Below are 20,965 nucleotides of genomic sequence, written 5' to 3'. Positions count from 1 at the left end.
CTGGGCTGCCAGCAGTTTGGCAGTTCGATCCTGACCAGCTCACACGACCCCAGGGACACTGCAACTGTCATAAATACGAAGCAGTTGCCAAGCACCTTAACTTGGATCATGTGATCAAGGGGATGCTACAATAATCGTAAGTGTGAAAAATGGTCCTAAAGCACTTTTTGCAGTGTTATTGTAATGTCGGATGGTCACTAAATGAACTGTTGTAAGTCAAAGGCCACCTGTATTCCTGTATACAATGTAAAAAAAGATGTCGAGATTCTAGAAAAAGCACAGAGAAGAGCAACAAAGATGATTAGGGGACTGGAGGGTAAAACATATGAAGAACGTTTGCTGGAATTGGGTATGTTTAGTTCAGGGGTTGGCAACCCGCAGCTCTGGAGCTGCATTTGGCTCTTTCGCCCCTCTGCTGCAGCTCCCTATTGCTGGAATTGGGCATGTCTAGTTTAATGAGAAGAAGGATTAGGGGTGACATGATAGGAGTGCTCCAATATTTGAGGGGCTGCCCCAAAGAAGAGGGAGTCAAGCTATTCTCCAAAGCACCAGAAGGCAGGACAAGAAGCAATGGGTAGAAATTTATCAAGGAGAGAAGCCACCTGGAATTAAGGAGGAATTTACTGACTGTGGGGAAATTAATCAGTGGAACAACTTGCCTCCAGAAGTTGTGAACGCTCCAACACTGGAAGGTTTTAAGAAGAGATTGGACAACCATTTGTCTGGAATGGATTAGGGTTTCCTGCCTAAGCAGGGGGTTGGACTAGAAGACCTCCAAGGTCCCTTCCAACTCTGTTATTCTAAGCCTTCTACTTATCAGTATTCAACTGGGAAGGCGGGGGCGGGGGCGGCATTTTATGTGTATGTTGAATATTTTATTCTAAACTCTTTTTCCCCCTTTGCTTTTGTTTTCTATTCTTTTCTCCTTTCATTTCAATTCTGCATTTTGTCTTTGAAAATAAATAAACAATTTATAAAAGGGTAGGGGGAAGAAAGAGTGAAGGCCTTGTGCAACCTGGAGTTGATGGAATTTCTCTGCGTTTTTTTTTTTTAAATTAATGAAGATAGAAAGATAGAAAGAAAAGGCAATTTTCTGAACTTTTGACCCATTGAGCCCCAAAGGGTCCCCACTTCTGGGTCAAGGAGGAAAGCACAAAGCAGAAACAAAGATTTTTGATAAAACTCTTCAAGGCTTGTCATCCTTTATTCCAGTACCCACTCCAGAATTCATACAGATAGAGGAATCCATAAATTGTCCTCCCTGAAATAACACAGATAGTTTGGGTTGTCACCGCGGCATTTTCAGCGGGTGTCTTAAAAAGAACCTTTGTAGCCGAAGCAAGTTAATAAACCACTGGAGGTGTCTCTACCTGTACCCAGGGGTGAGATTCAAAATTTTTAACAACCAGTTCTGTGGCGGGCGTGGCTTGGTGGTCATGTGACTGGCTGGGTGTGGCCAACTCAACATCACTCACATCGAGGCACGCATCACCTCTCGTGACTGTGGGGATGCTGCAACAGTCGTAAGTGTGAAAAACGGTCATAAGTCACTTTTTTCAGGGCCATGGTAACTTTGAATGGTCCCTCCACACAAGCAAAGTACCAGCAAAGGAGGGGGAAAAAACTCCAGAGAAGCTCTGGAGACAGGAATTCTAGTCCTGCCAAGAATGTAATAAAGGTTAACAGAGAGACAGTTCTGTAAGCAACCCCAGAATGTTTCCTTCCTGCCTTCCTTACAGGATTAGGCCAGTAATTTCTTCTAACAACCGGTTCTCCAAACCGCTTAGAATGTTAACAACCGGTTCTAGTGAATAGGTGCGAACTGGTAGAATCCCACCCCTGCCTGTACCCAGGTAATTGTAGCCAACTCAGTTTGTGAAAACTGCAGGGAGGGTCTTGCCAAAGTAGGTCAGGCAAATTATTTAAATCTCTTTCTGGTCTGTTTCCGTATTATTGTTTGGGACAGTTTCGGGTATTCCGGGGTTTAAATTTTGGCTCCCAAAAGTCATTCAAAAGGAGTGCAAGCAGATTATCAAATGTAGCTCAACCTGAATTGCTGGTCCTTAAATGAAGGATGACATTTAGGCATCAAAGAGTTGTGACAAATGTGTTTCTTAGTTTCTGCAGACAGGAGGGAGGGGAAAAGAAGAGAGACAGAGAGGGTAGGAGGGAGGGAGGGAGGGAGGAGAGGACGAGAGAGAGGGGAAAAGAGAGAGTGATATAGAGGTGAGATATGTGTGAATGTGTGAGTTGTGTGTGTGAGAGAGAGGGACACACAGAGAAAGAGACAGATATAGATGAGATAAAGAAGAGATCAGAGAGAGAGAGAGAGAGAGAGAGAGAGAGGAGATAGAAGAGAGGTATGTGAATGTGTGTGAGAGAGGGACGGAGACAGATATAGATGAGATAAAGGAGAGATAAGAGAGAGAAAGAGAAAGAAATATGGAGATGAGATAAAGGAGATGAGAGAGAAAGATGAGGTAGAGGAGAGGTGTGTGTGTGTGTGTGAGAGAGAGAGAGGGACAGAGAAAGAGAGACAGATATAGATGAGATAAAGGAGAGATGAGAGAGAAAGATGAGGTAGAGGAGAGGTGTGTGTGTGTGTGAGAGAGAGAGAGGGGGACAGAGAAAGAGAGACAGATATAGATGAGATAAAGGAGAGATGAGAGAGAGGAAGAAATATGGAGATGAGATAAAGGAGAGATGAGAGAGAGGAAGATGAGGTAGAGGAGAGGTTTGTGTGTGTGAAAGAGAGGGGGAAACAGAGAAAGAGAGACAGATATAGATGAGATAAAGGAGAGATGAGAGAGAGAAAGATGAGCAAGGAGAAATGTGTGTATATGAGAGTGAGAGAGAGAGGGACAGAAAGAGAGAGAGAGAGAGAGAGAGAGATGAGATAAAGGAGAGATGAGAGAGAGAGACAGATAGACACAGAGAGAGAGAGAGAGAAAGAGAGCAGATGAGATAGAGGAGAGGGGGGGAGGTGAGAGAGAAGAGAGAGGAGAGGAAAGAGAAAGAGATTGAGATAAAATCAAAGAGGAACCACACCTTCAGCAAGCTTGCTACACCTGTATCGTTGGCTTTAGCGCTTAGCTTAAAAGAGAATCACTGAGCAAAACTGGATTTTTTTGTCTTTTGTCAGTTCAAGTGTGTCTTCAGATAGTGTGCGCGTGGCATGTGCGATTAGCAAAACTTATTCCTCTCTGAAAAGGGAAATAAAATTTTGTCGGAGCTCATGGTGTTGTTCCCTCCATCTCAATAAAGTCTGCCGAGATATATTTCTAATCACGCATCGTTTATTTGGTGGAAAGCAGTTTAATTTATTTTTTTCATACAGCACACAGATTGCACGGTATTTTGTAACTGCTCCGGTTTGAGAATTTCCGAGCAAATTGTTATGAATACTGAACAGTGTTTATTTCACCTTATGTTGAGCTATAGCTTATATTTAACTAGGTATAAAAATAGCATGTGCCTGGCTTTTAATTATTGCGTTTCCTGTCCTGCAGGGAATTTTCATTCTGTAAGTTTGCTGTCTTGTGGCATAACTTAAAACAAAAGTGTGTTGTCTCATTTTATGTTCGTGAATCACCCAGATAACTATACTATTTAGCAGCCGATTTAATATGTACAGTACATAGTAAATAAAGCAATCCCATGGGACAATCAGGTTTTTAAACAGATGCCACCGGACTGGCATTTCTAGCTGCCATACAGGTGATCCTTGGAGTGGTGCGGTGGCCTAGAGGTGGAGCTCTCACCTCACAATCAGGAGGTTGTGAGTTTGATCCTAGGTAGAGGCAGATGTTTTCTTTCTCTGGGCATGATGAAAATATATCTGCTGAAATAACACTCCACATTGGCGACAGGAAGGGCATCCGGCCAATAAACACTCAGCTCCATTCAGCTGCCCAGACCCCACCCCACAAGGGATTATGGGGGTCATTAAAAAGAGATGATGATGATACAGGTAGTGCTCAACTGCCCAACGTTTCTGTTCTTAAATGAGACATTTGTTAAGTGAATTTTGCCCCATTTTACCACCTTTCTTGTCCCCGTTGTTAAGTGAATCACTGCGATTGATAAGTTAGTAACCCCGGCTGTTAAGTGAATCTGGCTTCCCCATTGACTTTGCTTGTCAGAAGGTCACAAAAAGGGGACCACCATGACCTTGGGACACAGCAACGGTCATAAATAGGAACAGGTTGCCAAGCGTCCGAATTTTGATCACATTGATCATGGGGATGTTGCAAAGAATCATAACTATAAAAAAACAGCCATAAGTCACATTTTTCAGTGCCACTGTGACTTTGTACGATCGCTAAACATGTGGTTGTAAGCTGAAAACTGCCTGTATTCCATATCTTTCTACATCAGTGATACAAGTGCTTGACATGGGCCTATATCTACATGGGGCTGCCCTTGAAGAGCATCCGGAAGCTCCAGTAGGTGCAAAATGCAGCGGCCCACATGGTTTTGTGCCGACCTTGGTGTGTGCACATGTATCACCTCTCCTGCGGGAGCTGCCTTGGTTGCCGATTCGCTTCCAGGTGCAATTCAAGGTGCTGGTTGTCCCCTTTAAAGCCCTTCATGGCTTGGGACCAGGTTATCTGAGGGACCGTCTGTTCTGACCCAAACCTGGTTCCGAGGAAGCAAACACAAGACAAAGGTAACAGCACAGCCTTTTAATGTTTCTTTACGAATCCCGTTCCTTCACGGGTAAAAGGCTGCTTCAAACCAATGAGCTCCGATAAGAAAGAGCCTTGCCAAGGTTTTGCAAGGCTGCCAAGAACACCAGATAAAGTTACTAAGCAATAATTCCAACACAAAATGTCTTCAAACACCAACTCAGATATTCCTAACGTCCACCAGACTCGAGTGTAAAACTTATTTGCCTTCTGCAAAGAACTGCGGTTTCTCAGCTGGCTTTTATCTCCTCAGGGAGGGGCCATTACCTTTCAGCCTTACTCCCAAGTCGCCCGTGCTGCTGCAGCTGCTCTTTGAGCAGCCCTGCACGCACATGCACTGGGCACAGGCTCCTCGGAGACCTCCTCATCACTGCTGCCAGCCTCCACCATCTCCAAAGGCAGCATTCCGCTCCATGATGATCCTGGCCGCATCCCTGCATCACACACAGGCCCTTCATCCGAGTCTTCACTCTCCGAGACCTCAGCCATCCACACCTGCTGCCAGCGGACCACAACACCGTCTCTTGCCAATCATATCCACCCAACCCACCAGAGCGGGCAGGCAGAGAAATGAGGGTCCCATCCCCTAGGGCAGTGGTTCCCAACATTTTTTTTCACCCCGCGCCCCTAAAGAAATTTCACTCGAACCTCGCACCCCCTGAAATTTAGACTTTAGGAACTACTGAACGCGTTAAATATATGGTAGGATTGAATCTTTTCAGCTATGTATGTGACGGCCACTAAATAACGATGCTTAACTCTAAAATGAAAACAAAGTTAATCCATTGCTATAATAAATAAAAATGCCAACATATAGCCAATATCCTATTATTTACCTGGACTTTTCTCGCACCCGCTGGAATATCATCTCACACCCCCAGGGGGTACGAGCACCCCAGGTTGGGAACCCCTGCCCTAGGGAGGTACACCTGATGAGACCCAGAAGAAGGGCCTTCTCCATGGTGGCTCCCTCTCTCTGGAACATCAATCCCCCATAAATTACAATGGCCCCTACTCTGACATTCTTCCAGGAGGTGCTGAAGACCTGGTTCTCCCAGCCCTCCTGGGGAATGCAGAGCGGGATGGAGCCCGTTAAATGGCTCGTATGATGAGTTGTCGCTGGGGCGGGGGTTTGGGAGGGTTATTTTATTTTATTATTTTATTATATATGCTTGTTTTATTAATTTTATTATTTTTATATGATGTTTTGTATATTTCTGTAAGCCGCCTTGAGTCGCCATGTGCAAATAGGTGGCAATATAAAACTCCTAAATACCCTGTTTCTCCAACAATACGGCCTCCCCCAATAGGAAGTCCCAGCATGTTTTATAGGCCTGAAATGAAATTAAGACCCTCCCCCAAAACTAAGGCCTATATTAAAACATGCAAAATGGGGGGAATAGTGGGGGGGCTTGCCATTAGGAAGTACTTTTGTTGCACACCCGGATATGGTGCTGTCTGCGTTGAGCCCGATACGAAGTACCCCACCAACGCTGAGGTCAACATCCAACTTGTTGCCGCCCGCCCGCCTGAAAATGCAAGTGGGGGGGAGAATTAAGTCATCCCCGAAAAGATGACCTAGCCATTTCTTCGGGGCTTAAAAAATAAAATAAGACCCAGCCTTATTATATGAGAAACACGGTAAATAAATATCTTCTGCTACATATCATGTTTCCCCCAAAATAAGACCCAACCAGAAAATAAGCCCTAGCATGGTTTTCCAGGATGCTCGTAACATAAGCTCTACCTCCAAAATAAGCCCCACTTAATATTGTCAGACAGACAGCTGCATTTTAGTACCGTATTTCCCCCAAAATAAGCCCCAATGTGTCTTTTGGAGCAAAAAATAATATAAGACCCAGTCTTATTTTGGGGAAAACATGGTAGTTCTTTTCTTTGAAAATACTCAAAGAATCCCACAGTATTGACTGCACAGCTGACGATTCACTTTGTCATGTTCAAATTACAATGTCCTTATAATGGTCTCCTGTTCTTGTTGGGTTTTATTTCCCCAGAGTCAATGATTGCATTTTGCGAGTGAATGAGGCCGACGTATCCGAAGTTTCACATAGCAAAGCTGTTGAGGCGCTGAAGGAAGCTGGCTCCATCGTACGTCTCTATGTCCGTCGGAGGAGGCCTATTCTGGAGACTGTGGTGGAAATTAAACTGTTCAAAGGACCCAAAGGTAATTATGGACAATGAGGCTAACATAGTGCAGGTAGTCTTCAACTTATGATCACCCATGGGGTCATACATAAGACCACCACTTTCATAGCCAAGTGAGGCGGTTGTTAGGCGAATCATGCCCTAAATTCACAGCCTTTTTTTTTTTGTTTGCCATGGTTGTTGTGATTCACGCCTGATTTTTCAACCTTCTTGGCCATGGTTGTTAAGTGAATCATGTGGTCGTTAAGCAAATCCTGTCTCTCCCATTGACTGTGCTTGTCTGAGAAGATTGCAAATTAAGATCACGTGAAGTCTTCATACCACTTCAGAGGACTACGTGGACATACTTCTTGCAGATAGTAGAGTGCTTGACTTTAGCAAGATTCTGTCTATAGGTAAAGGTTCCCCTCGCACATACGTGCTGGTTGTTTCCGGCTCTAGCGGGCAGTGCTCGTCTCTCTTATAAAGCTGAAGAGCCAGCGCTGTCCAAAGCCATCTCCGTGGTCCTGTGGCCGGCATGCCTAAATGCCAAAGGTGCACAGAACGCTGTGACCTTCCCACCAAAGTGGTCCCTATTTTTCTACTTGCATTTTTTACACGCTTTCGAACTGCTAGGCCGGCAGGAACAAGTAACGGGAGATCATTCCATTACGCAGCACTAGGGCTTTGAACCGCTGAACTATCGACCTTTCTGATCGACAAGCTCGACGTCTTAGCCACTGAGCCGCTGTGGCCCTATGCTGTCCATAGGGGGTGGAATAATAAAGAACTCACCTTGAAAGAATGACTAATGTTTTTTCTTGGATCTGGGGAGGCCTGACGTAGCCTGAGATACTGCTTTTGAGCTTAACCTTAGTTCATTTTCGATAAAGTGTATTCTCAAATAAAGTTTCTTCTCCTTTTTCATTTCCCTTGAGGTCTGGGATTCAGCATTGCCGGAGGCATAGGAAACCAGCACATCCCTGGGGACAACAGCATCTACGTCACAAAAATTATTGATGGTGGAGCAGCCCAAAAGGATGGGCGGTTGCAAGTAGGGGACAGGCTTCTTATGGTGAGAATTGGCATTGATTTTATTTTATTTTTTAATCGATAGCGTGATGAAATATAATGCATAACACACACACACGGGTTCTTACTCGTTCACCGTGCATCTTTGTACCTCTCTATGATCTACAGTTAGTGCAGAACAAAATAACAAAAGAGTTGGAAGGGACCTCGGAGGTCTTCTAGTCCATCCCCCCTGCTCAGGCAGGAAACCCTACACCATTTCAGACAAATGATTGTCCAATCTCTTCTTCAAAACCTCCAGTAATTTAACATCCACAACTTCTGGTGGCAAGCTGTTCCCCTGATTAATTGTTCTCCCTGTCAGGAAATTTCTCCTTAATTCTAGGCCAGATCTCTCTTGGATAACCTTTGATAAGCACTTTTTTTACTTCTTGACCTACTCTGAGGTGCTTTGGAGAATAGCCTGACTTCTTGGTGGCAACCCCTGGGAAATTAGAAGTCCTTCTTTTCACCAAACGTAGATATACCCAATTCCAGCAACCGTTCTTTCTATCTTTTAGCCTCCAGTCCCATAATACCTCTGCTGCTCTTCTCTGCACTTTTTCGAGAGTCTCAACACCTTTTATACATCGTGGCAACCAAAAATGGGTGCAGTATTCCAAGTGTGGTCTTACCAAGGCATTGGATTTTCCATTAGCAATGGCATTTAGGCTTATGTACCAGCCCATAGTGCTTTATAGCACTCTCTGGGAAGTTTACAATGCAAAAGAGTAATTTACATATTATCCTCAACAATCTGGATCATCATTTCACTGACCTCAGAAGGATGGTGTGATAACCCGGGGTTTGGCACAAGGGCAACGCAGTCACATGAGTAAGAAAAGTTCCTTTAATACCGCCAACTTTGCCCCCAATGTCCAGTTACGTTCGGCTGGAGAAAAAATTCTCCCAAGAACAGTTTTTTAAGTGGAGGAAATTCAGTCCAAAAACAAAGTACGTACAAACTGTAAATAAAAATCCACACAAACCACACTCTGCAGCAATTAACTGGATAGGGCAGGATAAGGAATTGCAGACTACAAAGGCCAACAAAACATACACAGTTGGGAAGACGCCAGGAACCCAGATAAGCCTTGACAAAATAAGATAATATTGTTTCAAACAAGTTACTGTGGGCAAACACCCCTTTTTAAACACTGTGTTCCCAGCTGCAGCTTATGAAGGGAATCAGGGCCTTTCCTTCCCCGTAAGACATGCAACTCACGTTGCTCCCTTCTCCGTTCCTCCCTGCATGCCCTAGGATGAAGAGGGGGTGGCCCTGAATCTTCCTCTGAATTCCCTCTGCCTTGCTCTACCTCTCCCCTGATCTGCCCAGCCAGACTGTGCCCCTCTCCAGTTTCTTCCACAGCCAACAGAGCCACACTCCCACTCCCTGTCAGGTGCTCAACCTCCCCCTTGGAATCAGATTCCGACAGGGGCAGGACAGATGGAAGGCTGACTCAACCTCAAATCCCATCAGGATCAAACTCCAGGCTGTGGGCAGAGTTTGCCTGCAATATGGCATTTTAACCACCGCACCACCATTATCTTCTTCCAAGAATTTATTTTGTTTTAGTTTTTTACATTCCGGTCGAACTTGCAGCTCCTGGATTTCACGATAGTTCCCTCATCCATTTACTACTAAATAGATCCAGTTCTACGTAGCTTCTCCAGTCCAAAATTCATAACTCTAACCAGCTATCTGAAAGACTGCATTTGAATGATAAGGTAAAGATAAAGGTTCCCCTCACACATATGTGCTAGTAGTTTCTGGCTCTAGGGGGTGGTGCTCATCTCCATTACAAAGCCTCAGAGCCAGCGCTGTCCGAAGACGTCTCAGTGGTCATGTGGCTGGAATGACTAAATGCTGAAGGCGCACGGAACACTGTTACCTTTCCACCAAGTGGTCTCTATTCTTCTACTTGCATTTTTACATGCTTTCAAACTGCTATGTTGGCAGAAGCTGGGACAAGTAACAGGAGCTCACTCCGTTACGCAGCGCTAGGGATTCGAACCACCAAACTGCCGCTCTTTCTGATCAACAAGCTCAGCGTCTTTGAATTTTTTTATCATTTGAATAATAAAATACCTTATTCGTCACACAGAATTGGCATAATTTACTCTGTTCCTTGAGTAAAAAAGTTGTCTTCTTTTGATTAGCGTGTGAGCAAATGTTGGCTCAGTTTCCACATCAGACCTGCTGAATGCACTTTTCTTTCTGCTTTCGTTAAGGTAAATAATTACAGTTTAGAAGAAGTAACACACGAAGAAGCAGTAGCAATATTGAAGAATACATCTGACGTAGTCTATTTAAAAGTGGGGAAACCAACCACCATCTATATGACCGACCCTTATGGCCCTCCAGATATTACTCATCGTAAGTTATGATATACATTTTTTTTTTCTTGGATGTTGTTGTCACATTCTAAATGTTTGAGTGACGTTTTAAGGGAAAAGTGCCAAATGGATTCAGAATAAAGGATTCTCACTCAAATGTACTGAAGAACCTTCAATGAAGAATGAATGGAGAGGGGAGATAAGAAACTATGGGATTGAAACCATAATTCTGGGGGAGGGAGGTTAATCTAACCAAGGTGTAGCATCATTTAAATTGTTCCAGACCTCATATTATTGTAGCAGGAGAGCAAGAAGAGCTGGGGGCAGAGTTAAGCAAGTCATCAGCCTAGAGTTGTTACGTTTCCACAAATGCCTCTTGAATTCCATTGATCCTTATCTGACACTAATTTAGTACTGTACGAGAGGTCCTTGGTGTCTCTGAGCTTGGTTGTCTATTTGTGGATGGTTTGTTACCCAACTAAATAACATCAGCAGTGCTAGTAACAGCCTAATCAAGAAACCACCAAGAACATTCCCACCAACACTGACAGTGCAAGCCACTTGTATATAAACTGAAAGCAAACCCCACTCCCTTCTAGCACTGATGATGTTACCTAGTTGGGTAATGAAATGTCTGCAAGAAAACAATCTAGCTCATAGAGAACAAAGGACCACAGTCGCTCTTCCTCCTCTCCTCCTCCTCCTCCTCTCCTCCTCCTCCTCCTCCTCCTCCTCCTCCTCCTCCTCCCTCCTCCTCCCACTCCTCCTCCTCCTCCTCCCACATTCTCTTCTAGTACTGATGATGTTACCTAGTTGGGTAATGAAATGTCTGCAAGAAAACAATCTGGCTCATAGAGCACTTTCTCCTCCTCCTCCTCCTCCTCCTCCTCCTCCTCCTCCTCCTCCTCCTCCTCCTCCCACATTCTCTTCTAGTACTGATGATGTTACCTAGTTGGGTAATGAAATGTCTGCAAGAAAACAATCTGGCTCATAGAGCACTTTCTCCTCCTCCTCCTCCTCCTCCTCCTCCTCCTCCTCCTCCTCCTCCTCCTCCTCCTCCTCCTCCCACATTCTCTTCTAGTACTGATGATGTTACCTAGTTGGGTAATGAAATGTCTGCAAGAAAACAATCTGGCTCATAGAGCACTTTCTCCTCCTCCTCCTCCTCCTCCCTCCTCCTCCCACATTCTCTTCTAGTACTGATGATGTTACCTAGTTGGGTAATGAAATGTCTGCAAGAAAACAATCTGGCTCATAGAGCACTTTCTCCCTCCTCCTCCTCCTCCTCCTCCTCCTCCTCCTCCTCCTCCTCCTCCTCCTCCTCCTCCTCCTCCTCCTCCTCCTCCTCCTCCCACATTCTCTTCTAGTACTGATGATGTTACCTAGTTGGGTAATGAAATGTCTGCAAGAAAACAATCTGGCTCATAGAGCACTTTCTCCTCCTCCTCCTCCTCCTCCTCCTCCTCCTCCTCCTCCTCCCTCCTCCTCCTCCTCCTCCTCCTCCTCCTCCTCCTCCCATTCTCTTCTAGTACTGATGATGTTACCTAGTTGGGTAATGAAATGTCTGCAAGAAAACAATCTGGCTCATAGAGCACTTTCTCCTCCTCCTCCTCCTCCTCCTCCTCCTCCTCCTCCTCCTCCTCCTCCTCCTCCTCCTCCTCCCACATTCTCTTCTAGTACTGATGATGTTACCTAGTTGGGTAATGAAATGTCTGCAAAAACAAATCTGGCTCATAGAGCACTTTTTCCTCCTCCTCCTCCTCCTCCTCCTCCTCCTCCTCCTCCCTCCTTCCCCATTCCTTTCTAGCACTGATGATGTTACTTAGTTGGGTAATGAAATTCCCACAAGAAAACAACCAAGCACCAAGAGAGAGAGGGGGAGAAAGAGAGAGAGAGCACCAAGGACCCTTCAGTTCAACCCTGAGCTACAAATATTATCTTCTATTGTTGCAAACATCTCTTTGGAGATCCCAGAGCCAAAAATTTGAGCCCTGTTTAAACCTTTGAAAAATACTAACGTTAAATGCCAGTCGCTCAATTCTCTTTAAGCCAGAGTTCCCCAACCTTTGCGGCTTCGTAGACCAGCAAAGGGGGAAGATGGGGGCAGAGTGGGTGGGTCCGCCTGAGTGGCAGGCAAGCGACTGTGCCGCTGGCACAAAGGGAGTGCACATGCTTGTCCCCTCCTTGCACAAGTGGGAATGCACACACCTGTGCACACGCACGCCACTTCCACGGCTTGGTTCCGAAGGGTTCAAGTCCAGGAAATGGGCCGCAGCCAAGCATTGGGGACCCTTGGTTTAAACCTTGGATGCCTTAAACTTCCTAAAATCCTTTCCAGGGGTAGGCTGCTTGGGGGTTCGCTGGGATTTGGGAAATCCCCTAGCTATGATTCTGTGCAGTTCAGAGACCCCCCCAAATCCCACCCCACTTGCCCCACCCTGTCCCTCCCAGGAGCCCCCATGTGGCCCGTTTTGGATGCAGATAAGCGCAGGGCGCATGCGGAGGCTCAGGGAGGGTGAAAAACGAGCCTCCCGGAAGTTCAGGAAGGCCAGAAATAGGCCTGTTTCTGGCTTCCGGAAAGCCTCGGGAGCCCGGGGAGGCCGTTTTCACACTCCCAGAGGCTCAAGCCTCCAGAGCCCAGGGAGGGCAAAAATGCACACGCACACACATACCGCTGTGGTGCAAGAGGCTGACTAGGCCACACCCACAATGGCCACACCCACCCAGCAACCGGGCAGAGAACTGTTTGCTAAAGTTTATGAAGCCCACCTCTGATTTCCTTTCCTATGCCAAACAAGACAAAAGGGCCCCCTTGAATTTTCTGTAATACCTCAGGCTGTTTGCCGTGAATTGATCGGTGGCATGAATGGAATGGTAATTGCACGTCTTCTTTAACCCGTAGCTTATTCCCCACCAATGGAAAACCACATCCTGTCTTCAGGCAACAATGGCACTTTAGAATACAAGACCTCGCTGGCTCCCATCTCACCTGGAAGATACTCACCTATCCCAAAGCACATGCTAGTGGAAGATGACTACCCCAGGTTAGATATTCATCTTTACTGAGTGCCTTTGATTGATTTGCTGGCTTCCAGGCAACACGATTTTTTTTTCTTTTTTCCGATACTGGGATCAGGGCCTCAACAAGGTGTGAGCCTTTGAATAATCACATTATGCAGGAAAGAGGCAGTCACGATTGATCTGGCTGTCCCTTAAGATAATAAGGAGATGCACTCTTTAAATTTTAAAAGAGGGGTTCCCCTCTCAGTAATCTAACGGTTAGAAACAAGAGCCCAGCTAGAATCGGTGAAGAAATAATTAACATTTGGAGTAAATAACCAGGAGGAATTTCTTTTGCGCCACTGTTTCTCTTTATCGTAATTTTTTTGGGGCCTCATCCTGTCCAAAAAGGTTTTCACTCTGTTTTCGTTCTGTCTGTCTGTCTGTCTGATCATTTTAGAAACGTCACATTAGTTCCCAAATTTGCTATTTGTCTGTCCATCCCATTCTGCCTTACCTTGTAAACTGTGTGAGATTTGAGTTGTCCCTTCTCACCCTTAAGTTAGCAGTAGATCATTTGAATTTTTTGTCTGTCTCGGCCGCTTGGTTTCCCCCACTGGTGGGATTCAAATAATTTAACAGCCAGTTCTCTGCCCAGTTCACCAAACTGTTCAGAAAGTTAAACAACTGGTTCTCCTGAACTGGTGTGAACCGGCTGAATCCCACCACTGGTTTTTCCTCAGTTTTAAACCTGGAGAACAGCACTTTCCATCCCACGAGGCTACTGTTTGTAGACCACACAGGCTCCTTGGTCTTCGGACGTGAATGCGATGCGCACACAAGAGTAGGTTGGAAAAGGAATTCCCTTTCATTTGAAGTCCCAGGAGGGGAAAAAATAATAATATTTCCCTACTTAGAAAATTCAGAAAAGGTCTGGGAATATTGCACGATCCTTTCCCAGAGGCTGTTGTAAAATGTAAAACTGAAAATAGAATTCCAGACAGAAACCGTGATGGTTTGGATTAAATAGACACAGAGACTCTGATTGTTTTGGCTCCATGGACCTAGAAAATCTTGAAATTCTCGTACAGGTAGTCCTCAATTTACAACCATTCATTTACAAACCATTCAGAATTGTAATGGCACTGAAAAAAGTGACATACGATCGGTACTCGGACTTAACAACCACCCATCGTAGCGTCCCCACAGTTATGTGATCGGCATAATTCTGGTGCTTGACGATTGGTGTATATTTATAAGGGTTTTAGCATCCTGGGGTCATGTGACCATCATGTACAACCTTCCCAGCCAGCTTCCAACAAGCGAAGTCAGTGAGAGAAGACGGATCCGCTTAATGACTCTGCTATTCACTTAACGACCATGACGAAAAGGTCGTAAAATCAGGCGCAACTCATGTAACGTCCACTTGGCTTAACAGTGGAGATTCTGGTCCCAATTGTGGTCGTATGTTGAGGACTACCTGCAGTGGTTAGGCCAGGGGTGTCAAACTCAAGGGCCCATGGGGTGCTTAGAACTGGCCGGCAGGGCGGCCCTGGAAACCGCAAAGGATAGGCCCGCGGTGCCTCTGCCAGTGAAAATGGCGGTTGGGAGGCTGCATGAAGGCCCCCCCTCCCCCCACAGGCTCCGTTTTCGCTGGAAGAGGGATAGCAAAACAAACTAAAAACAAAAGAGAAACAAAAAAGGAGAAATGATTCCCCTTTTGCATTTGAGCATGCAGGAAGCGACAGGAAAGGAGAAAGGGAAAGAACAGGAAGGAAAGATGAGAAGGAAAATAAGGAAAGAGGGAAAGGAAGGAGAAGGGAGAGGGAAAGAAAAAGAAGAGGAAGGAAGGAAGGAAGGAAGGAAGGAAGGAAGGAAGGAAGGAAGGGAGGGAGGGAAGGAGGGGGGAGGGAGGGAGGGAGGGAGGAAGGAAGGAAGGAAGGAAGGAAGGAAGGAAGGAAGGAAAGAAAGAAAGAAAGAAAGAAAGAAAGAAAGAAAGAAAGAAAGAAAGAAAGAAAGAAAGAAAGAAAGAAGATAGATTATAATGAAAGTGAGGTCTGAGGGAAGTTCTGTTTTAGCACTTGACCATCACAGGTGCCCCCAACATGAGTGACTTAGTGAGTGACTATGAGTGACATGAGTGACTATCTATGTGTACCCTGGCCATGCCCTCTCCCAAGGTCAAACACAACCTTGATACCGTCCTCAATGAAATCTAGTTTGACACCCCTGAATTAGGTTGTCTCTTCTCCCTCAAATGGTGCATATTCTTTTCTTCTGCACTCGTTTTAAGGGACATTAGTACGGTGAGGATATATCGGATAATTGCATCCCCCGGAGATAAAGCAGACTATGCTTCATTTAAGCTCCCACGTGGTTTAAGATGCTACCAAGAACTTTTGGTATTTTTGCTGAAAAGATTAAAATGACCGTGGGGTCCTCGGTGGTCTCCGAGCTTAGTGGTTTTCTTGCAGACTGGTGCACTGATGATGTTACCTAGATGGGTGATGAAATGCTTGCAAGAAAACCACCAAGCTCAGAGAGCAGCAAGGACCCCACTGTTGAACCCTGAGCTATTCTATCAAAATGGTTATTGGTTTTCTTTTCTGGTAGATCGGGGGCCAATTAAGGCAAATCCACCGTTTCCAAACCTTCAGAAATGACAAGGAGTGTAAATCTACAGTCTTTCCAAATGGCCCTAAATTTCGTGCTGCTAGCCAGCCAAATCTCCAGCCAAAACATGGGGAAGAAAAATACATTTTAAAAAACCCCAAACAGCCCAATAATCTAGACATTTTCAGATTGACTCCCCGCTTAAGGGAAGGAGAAAACTGCCAAAGGCTTGATAATTTCTCCTCTGCTGGGCGAAGGATGCAATTGTGGATATTCATATTCCAAGAGACCTTGCAAAAGGTTTCAACAGGTTAGAACGTATCTGCTTGAACGTTTATAAAACTACCACAGAGAAGTTTTATCTTTAGAATGTTAGCAGCTTTAAGATGTCTGGACTTCAACTCCCAGAATTCCACAGCCAGCCCTGGATGGTTGAGACTGGGGAATTCTGGGAGTTGAAGTCCAATCATTTTAAAGTTGCTAAGGTTGAAAACACTGGTCAAGAAGTTATACAAGACTCTCTCTGAACTTGGGGGGGGGGGGTTTGCAGACATTTCATTGCCCACCTAGGTAACCTCATCAGACCTAGAAGGGAATGGGGTTAACCCTGAGGATATTACCTAGCTGGGTAATGAAATGTCTGCAGGAAAACAACCAAACTTAGAGAGCGGAAAACACCCCCACAGTTCAACCCTGAGCTAACAAATTTTCTGTTCTGTTGGTGTCATTGTTATCCCAAGAATGCTTTTATTTCTCGCAACACATCTCTCTTGATGTGAACCATCCTAGAATATGTATCACATTAATTCGTGTCCATTCACCCATTAAAGACCAAGAATGAGGTTGTTATGAGGTGGACAAGGATAAAAATCAGTGCCAAATGTACTGACCCGTACTGTTTTCCTAGAAGGGCATCAGACGCTTGTCTGTTTTGGAGACTACCCTGAGCCCTTAATGAGTATACCTCCCCTGATTTAACAGATGTCTGCAAACAAATGTTTCAGCTTCAGGCTGATGCGAGGTAGCTGGAAGCAAACATAGATCACCTGGGAACCTGGATTATCCTTTCTGTGCAAACCGAAAGAGCGATCAGAGGAAATGACAGAGGAGGAGGGTTTTTTTATTCCTGCATCAATTGGTAAAAAGATAAATGTGCTTTTCCCCCAGTTCAAAATGGGTCAGGGCTGCCTCGAGGACATGCCAAAAAAGAACAATGAGGAAGAAAAGTTTTTAAGTCTCCTGCTATTTCTTCCTTAAGAGCTATATACAAAGCAGCCATTTTGTCAGAGAAGTGTCATGGACAGAGGTGGTATTTACCCGGTTCGGACCAGTTCTGGTGTACCAGTAGCGGAAATTTTGACCAGTTCTGAGAACCGGCAATACCACCTCTGACTGGCCCCACCCACCCACCACCCGCCATTTCCTCTCCTATATTTCCTTGTTTTTTAGCTCCGCTGATTCACGCAGCAGAGTAGATTTCCACGCCTCAGCTGAGCTAAAAAAATGGCTCAGGCAGCTCACCGGTGTTGACAAAGTCGGTATTTGATCCCTGCGTGCCTTCGCAAAGCACTTGTCAGGTTTCCCAGTGATGAATTCCATTTAAAAAGAAAAGAGCAAAGTCCATCTTCCAAAACCATTTCTTTTATTTAGGAAAGCATCAAATTGGCAAAATCCGCTGTAATTCCAGATCTGACACAACCCGGAATTTACACCACATAATATTGGAAATTCGACACAACCCCCCAAAAGTCACATCCCCAAATAGAAGTAAATCAACGTTTGCCTGGTGTCATCATCCTCCACTTCCAGGTCTCGGCAGGGTTAGTTTTCATTCCCACGGGAAGGAGAACCACCTAGCCTAAACAACTCTCACTATCTCCATTCCTCCCACCTTAAGAATATGGCAAGCCCGAAACCCTTCCCCCCGGTAACTAGCAAAGGAAAAGAAAGAAAAGGAATATATAATAAGGCTAAATAAAATGGCTACGCGTATATCAATTTTGGGCTTGACAAGTGCATAGAACCAGTAGGAAAAAATTTGGAAACCCACCACTGGTCATGGCCAACTGTATTATTAAACAATTCCTTGAAGTGGAAGATGATAGATGGTATGTAGAAGACTTTGGAAAGGTTTCTGTCAGCCATTTTCTTCTATTTCAGAGAATTCCACCCCACTCTGCCCCAGGTAAGCCTCTTTCCTTCAGAGGAGTACAGATAGGCCTTTGACTGGCAACTATTTATTTAGTGACCATTCAGTTTCAACAGCGCTGAAAACATGAGATTTATGGCCGTTTTTCACACTGCTGCATCATCTCCACAATCACATGATCAAAATTCATACGCTTGGCAACTGATTCATATTTATGACGGTTGCAGTATTCTGGAGTCATGTGGTCCCCTTTTGAGACCTTATGACAAGCAACAGGCAAGCCAGATTTGTTAACAACTATGTTATTAACACAGCTGCAGTGATTTACTTAGCAGCTGTGGCAAGAAAAGTCATAAAATGGAGCAAAAACTCACTTAACTACCATCGTGGTTAGCAGTAGAAATTTTGGGGTCAGTTATGGCCATAAGTCAAGGACTTCCCGTAGACCTATCAGGACAACCTCTGTTGGAAGGAAATACTAGTAGTCCTTCACTTGCAACCATAAATGGGACTGGAATTTCTACCCTCAAGTGATGCAGTTGTGAGGTGCATTGCTTAGCAGTCGTAAGTCGAGTTGCATTGCTTTGTCGTAAGTCAAGAGCTACCGGTAGAAATCTTGGTTCAGTCCAACTGGCATGCAGACAATTTTCATCTTCATCTTAGGCCTGGTACTTCGACTCTAAGGCTTGTGGACTTCTACTCCCAGAATTCTGGCTGAGGAATTTTGGGAGTTGAAGTCCACAAGTCTTACAAGCATATGTGGGATTGGACTAACTTAACAACAGGTTCTCTGACTGGATGAGTAACGTCCCTCATCACACCCAGCCCTGCCTTCCAGCCACTCCCCTCAAAGGCAGGATTTAGCCAGTTAGGGCTAATCCCACTACTGGCAGGCCCCGCCCTGCCCATATTTTCAGCCTGTTTTCAGCTGTTTTTTGGCTGTTTTCAGGACATTTTTCAGGTCATTTTTGGCCCCCAAAATGCCTCTCCAAACTGGCCAAAAACAAGCTGTTTTCCAGCCATCTTGGGGCCATTTTCTGGGCCATTTTCCAGGTCATTTTTGGCCCCAAAATGGCCAGGAAAACCACCCGGAAAACAGGCTGGAAAACAAGCGGGGGTGAGGCCATCCAGTGGTGGGATTTGCCAGTTTGCCAAACTGTGCAGAATCTTAACTACCGGTTCGCCCAAACCAGTGTGAACTGGCAGCATCCCACCTCTTCTTACAAGTTTGGAGACCTCCATATTAGGCAGCACAATGACTCGCATGAATCCTGCAATTGATAGTAGAAAGGCCAACTATGAGTAGAATCAGTTGGCTTTGCTTAGGAGCAATCAGCTGCTTTCAACGACCTGGTTTATTTCCGAGAATGTCCTAGCCATTAAGTCACCCTTTGATCCAGTAAAAAAAAAATGGCCAACGTGTCCTTCAAAACAATACTTTTCCTCCTCCTTTCCTCCTTCCCCTTCCCTTGTGTTCTCCCCCAGAACCATTTCACTTCTCTCAAATTGGCAGTAACCAATCAACGAGCTATGAGATGAGCTGAACATTACTTCAAGGACATAGAACAAGCAATGGTTGGTTGCCAGAGAATGTTGGACAATCCAGATTCCTAGACCTGTGTTTGCCACTCCAAGCTTCTAAGGCAGTGTTGCTCCTCAGCCTTGGCACCATGAAGACAGGTCAACTCCCAGAATTCCCCAACCAGCTTCTTCAAGTTGGCGAGGTTGGGAAACACGGGTCCTAGTGGTTGTGTTTAACCTGTCACCAATGGAAGGTGTCCTTCATTTGGTGTTGTTTGAGCACGTTGGAGGGTTCTTATGGGTCTGGCCCTAGTGACTTCTTTCTCTCTTTGCAGATATGACTTCCCTTGGTAGGTGTGTCCCAACTGGAGCAGGGATAGCTGTGATCCAATAGGGATTATTTCATGAGTGCAAGAAATCCAAGCATTGAGTCAAACAAAACCAACTCTTATATTCCTTTTTTGTTGTTGTTCACTTCTACCTGCTGGAAAGGGAGAAGAATCTATGCCTTCTTTTAACGTGTCTTTAAAAAATGCTCAGACACCGAGATTTGTGGGAACTGCTTCGATGTAGTGGTTTTTTTAAAATTCAGCGCAGTTCTTTTTGTGTTGCTACATTTTGCAAAACACAAAACCGAAAAGGCAGCATGTGCCAGCGGTTAGATTGACAAGCTTAGAAAGTCGCCTTCACAGCTGTTGATTTTTCTTTCACTCTGTCTTTTGTTGTTGTTTAATTTTCTTTTATTTGGGGGAAGACTCCTTCTTAAAAACCTTGACTCTTTGCAGCTGTCTTGATGCTATGCTGAACCGTACCAAGAGTTTGCTCACTTGTGTAATCAGTTTGTGACCTGTAAATGAAAATGTGTAAAGTTTTTTTTGGTGAGAAATGTGTGCGTTGGGGAGAAAACAGGAACAGTTCTGTGAATGCCTTGGATTAAATCAGGGGTCGGCAACCTTAAACACTCATATAGCTACAAAGGTCTTAACTGGAAGCCCCCCATTCAATTCTGGAGCCGACCAGAAGTCTGGTTCCCCCACCATAGAGTCTCCTCCTAGCATGGCATCCTTTTTCCTTTACCTGTCCTAACCAAAAGCCCTATCAATTGTGGAGCTGACCGGCGACCGAGAGCCACAGCAGAGGGATGAAAGAGCCACATGCGGCTCCAGAGCTATGGGTTGCCGACTCCTGGATTAAATAATACTTTTTTTAAAAAAGGATGAGAGTATGCAGCAAATTGGAACAGACTATCCATCAATTATGTATTTTGTTTTTGACATTTTTCTAGTCAGATAATATGGCATATCTGTGTTTATATTCTTAATTTTAAAAAAAAACTATATTTTTTTAAGCCAATTTGTTTCCAAATGCACAAATGTCAACTGGCTTGGCTAACTTGAGGGTCGGTCCAATCCAGCATTTTTACCGATGATGGAAGTTAATT

General features: G+C 44.9%; 1 protein-coding gene across 27 annotated transcripts in view; it reads left to right on the top strand.

The window, feature by feature from the left end:
- DLG2 (discs large MAGUK scaffold protein 2) overlaps positions 1 to 20,965 on the top strand; it is a 979,527-nt gene that overhangs the window by 764,395 nt on the left and 194,167 nt on the right. For all 27 annotated transcript variants that reach the window (XR_015744246.1, XM_087936973.1, XM_087936980.1 and 24 more), the window contains 4 exons: positions 6,704 to 6,873; positions 7,772 to 7,908; positions 10,137 to 10,281; positions 13,144 to 13,285. Coding sequence is in view for 26 of the 27 variants with exons in the window: in XM_087936973.1 (XP_087793099.1) it covers positions 6,704 to 6,873; positions 7,772 to 7,908; positions 10,137 to 10,281; positions 13,144 to 13,285 (594 nt within the window). In the remaining variant the exon portion in view is untranslated. The remainder of the gene's footprint in view (positions 1 to 6,703; positions 6,874 to 7,771; positions 7,909 to 10,136; positions 10,282 to 13,143; positions 13,286 to 20,965) is intronic.

Source organism: Pseudonaja textilis, chromosome 7 (genome assembly GCF_049901715.1).
Source record: "Pseudonaja textilis isolate UNSWEBS1 chromosome 7, rPseTex1.2, whole genome shotgun sequence".
In the NCBI taxonomy this organism is placed as follows: Eukaryota; Metazoa; Chordata; class Lepidosauria; order Squamata; family Elapidae; genus Pseudonaja; species Pseudonaja textilis.
Note: the sequence above shows the minus strand (reverse complement) of the source record. Positions and strands in the feature narration are given on the sequence as shown.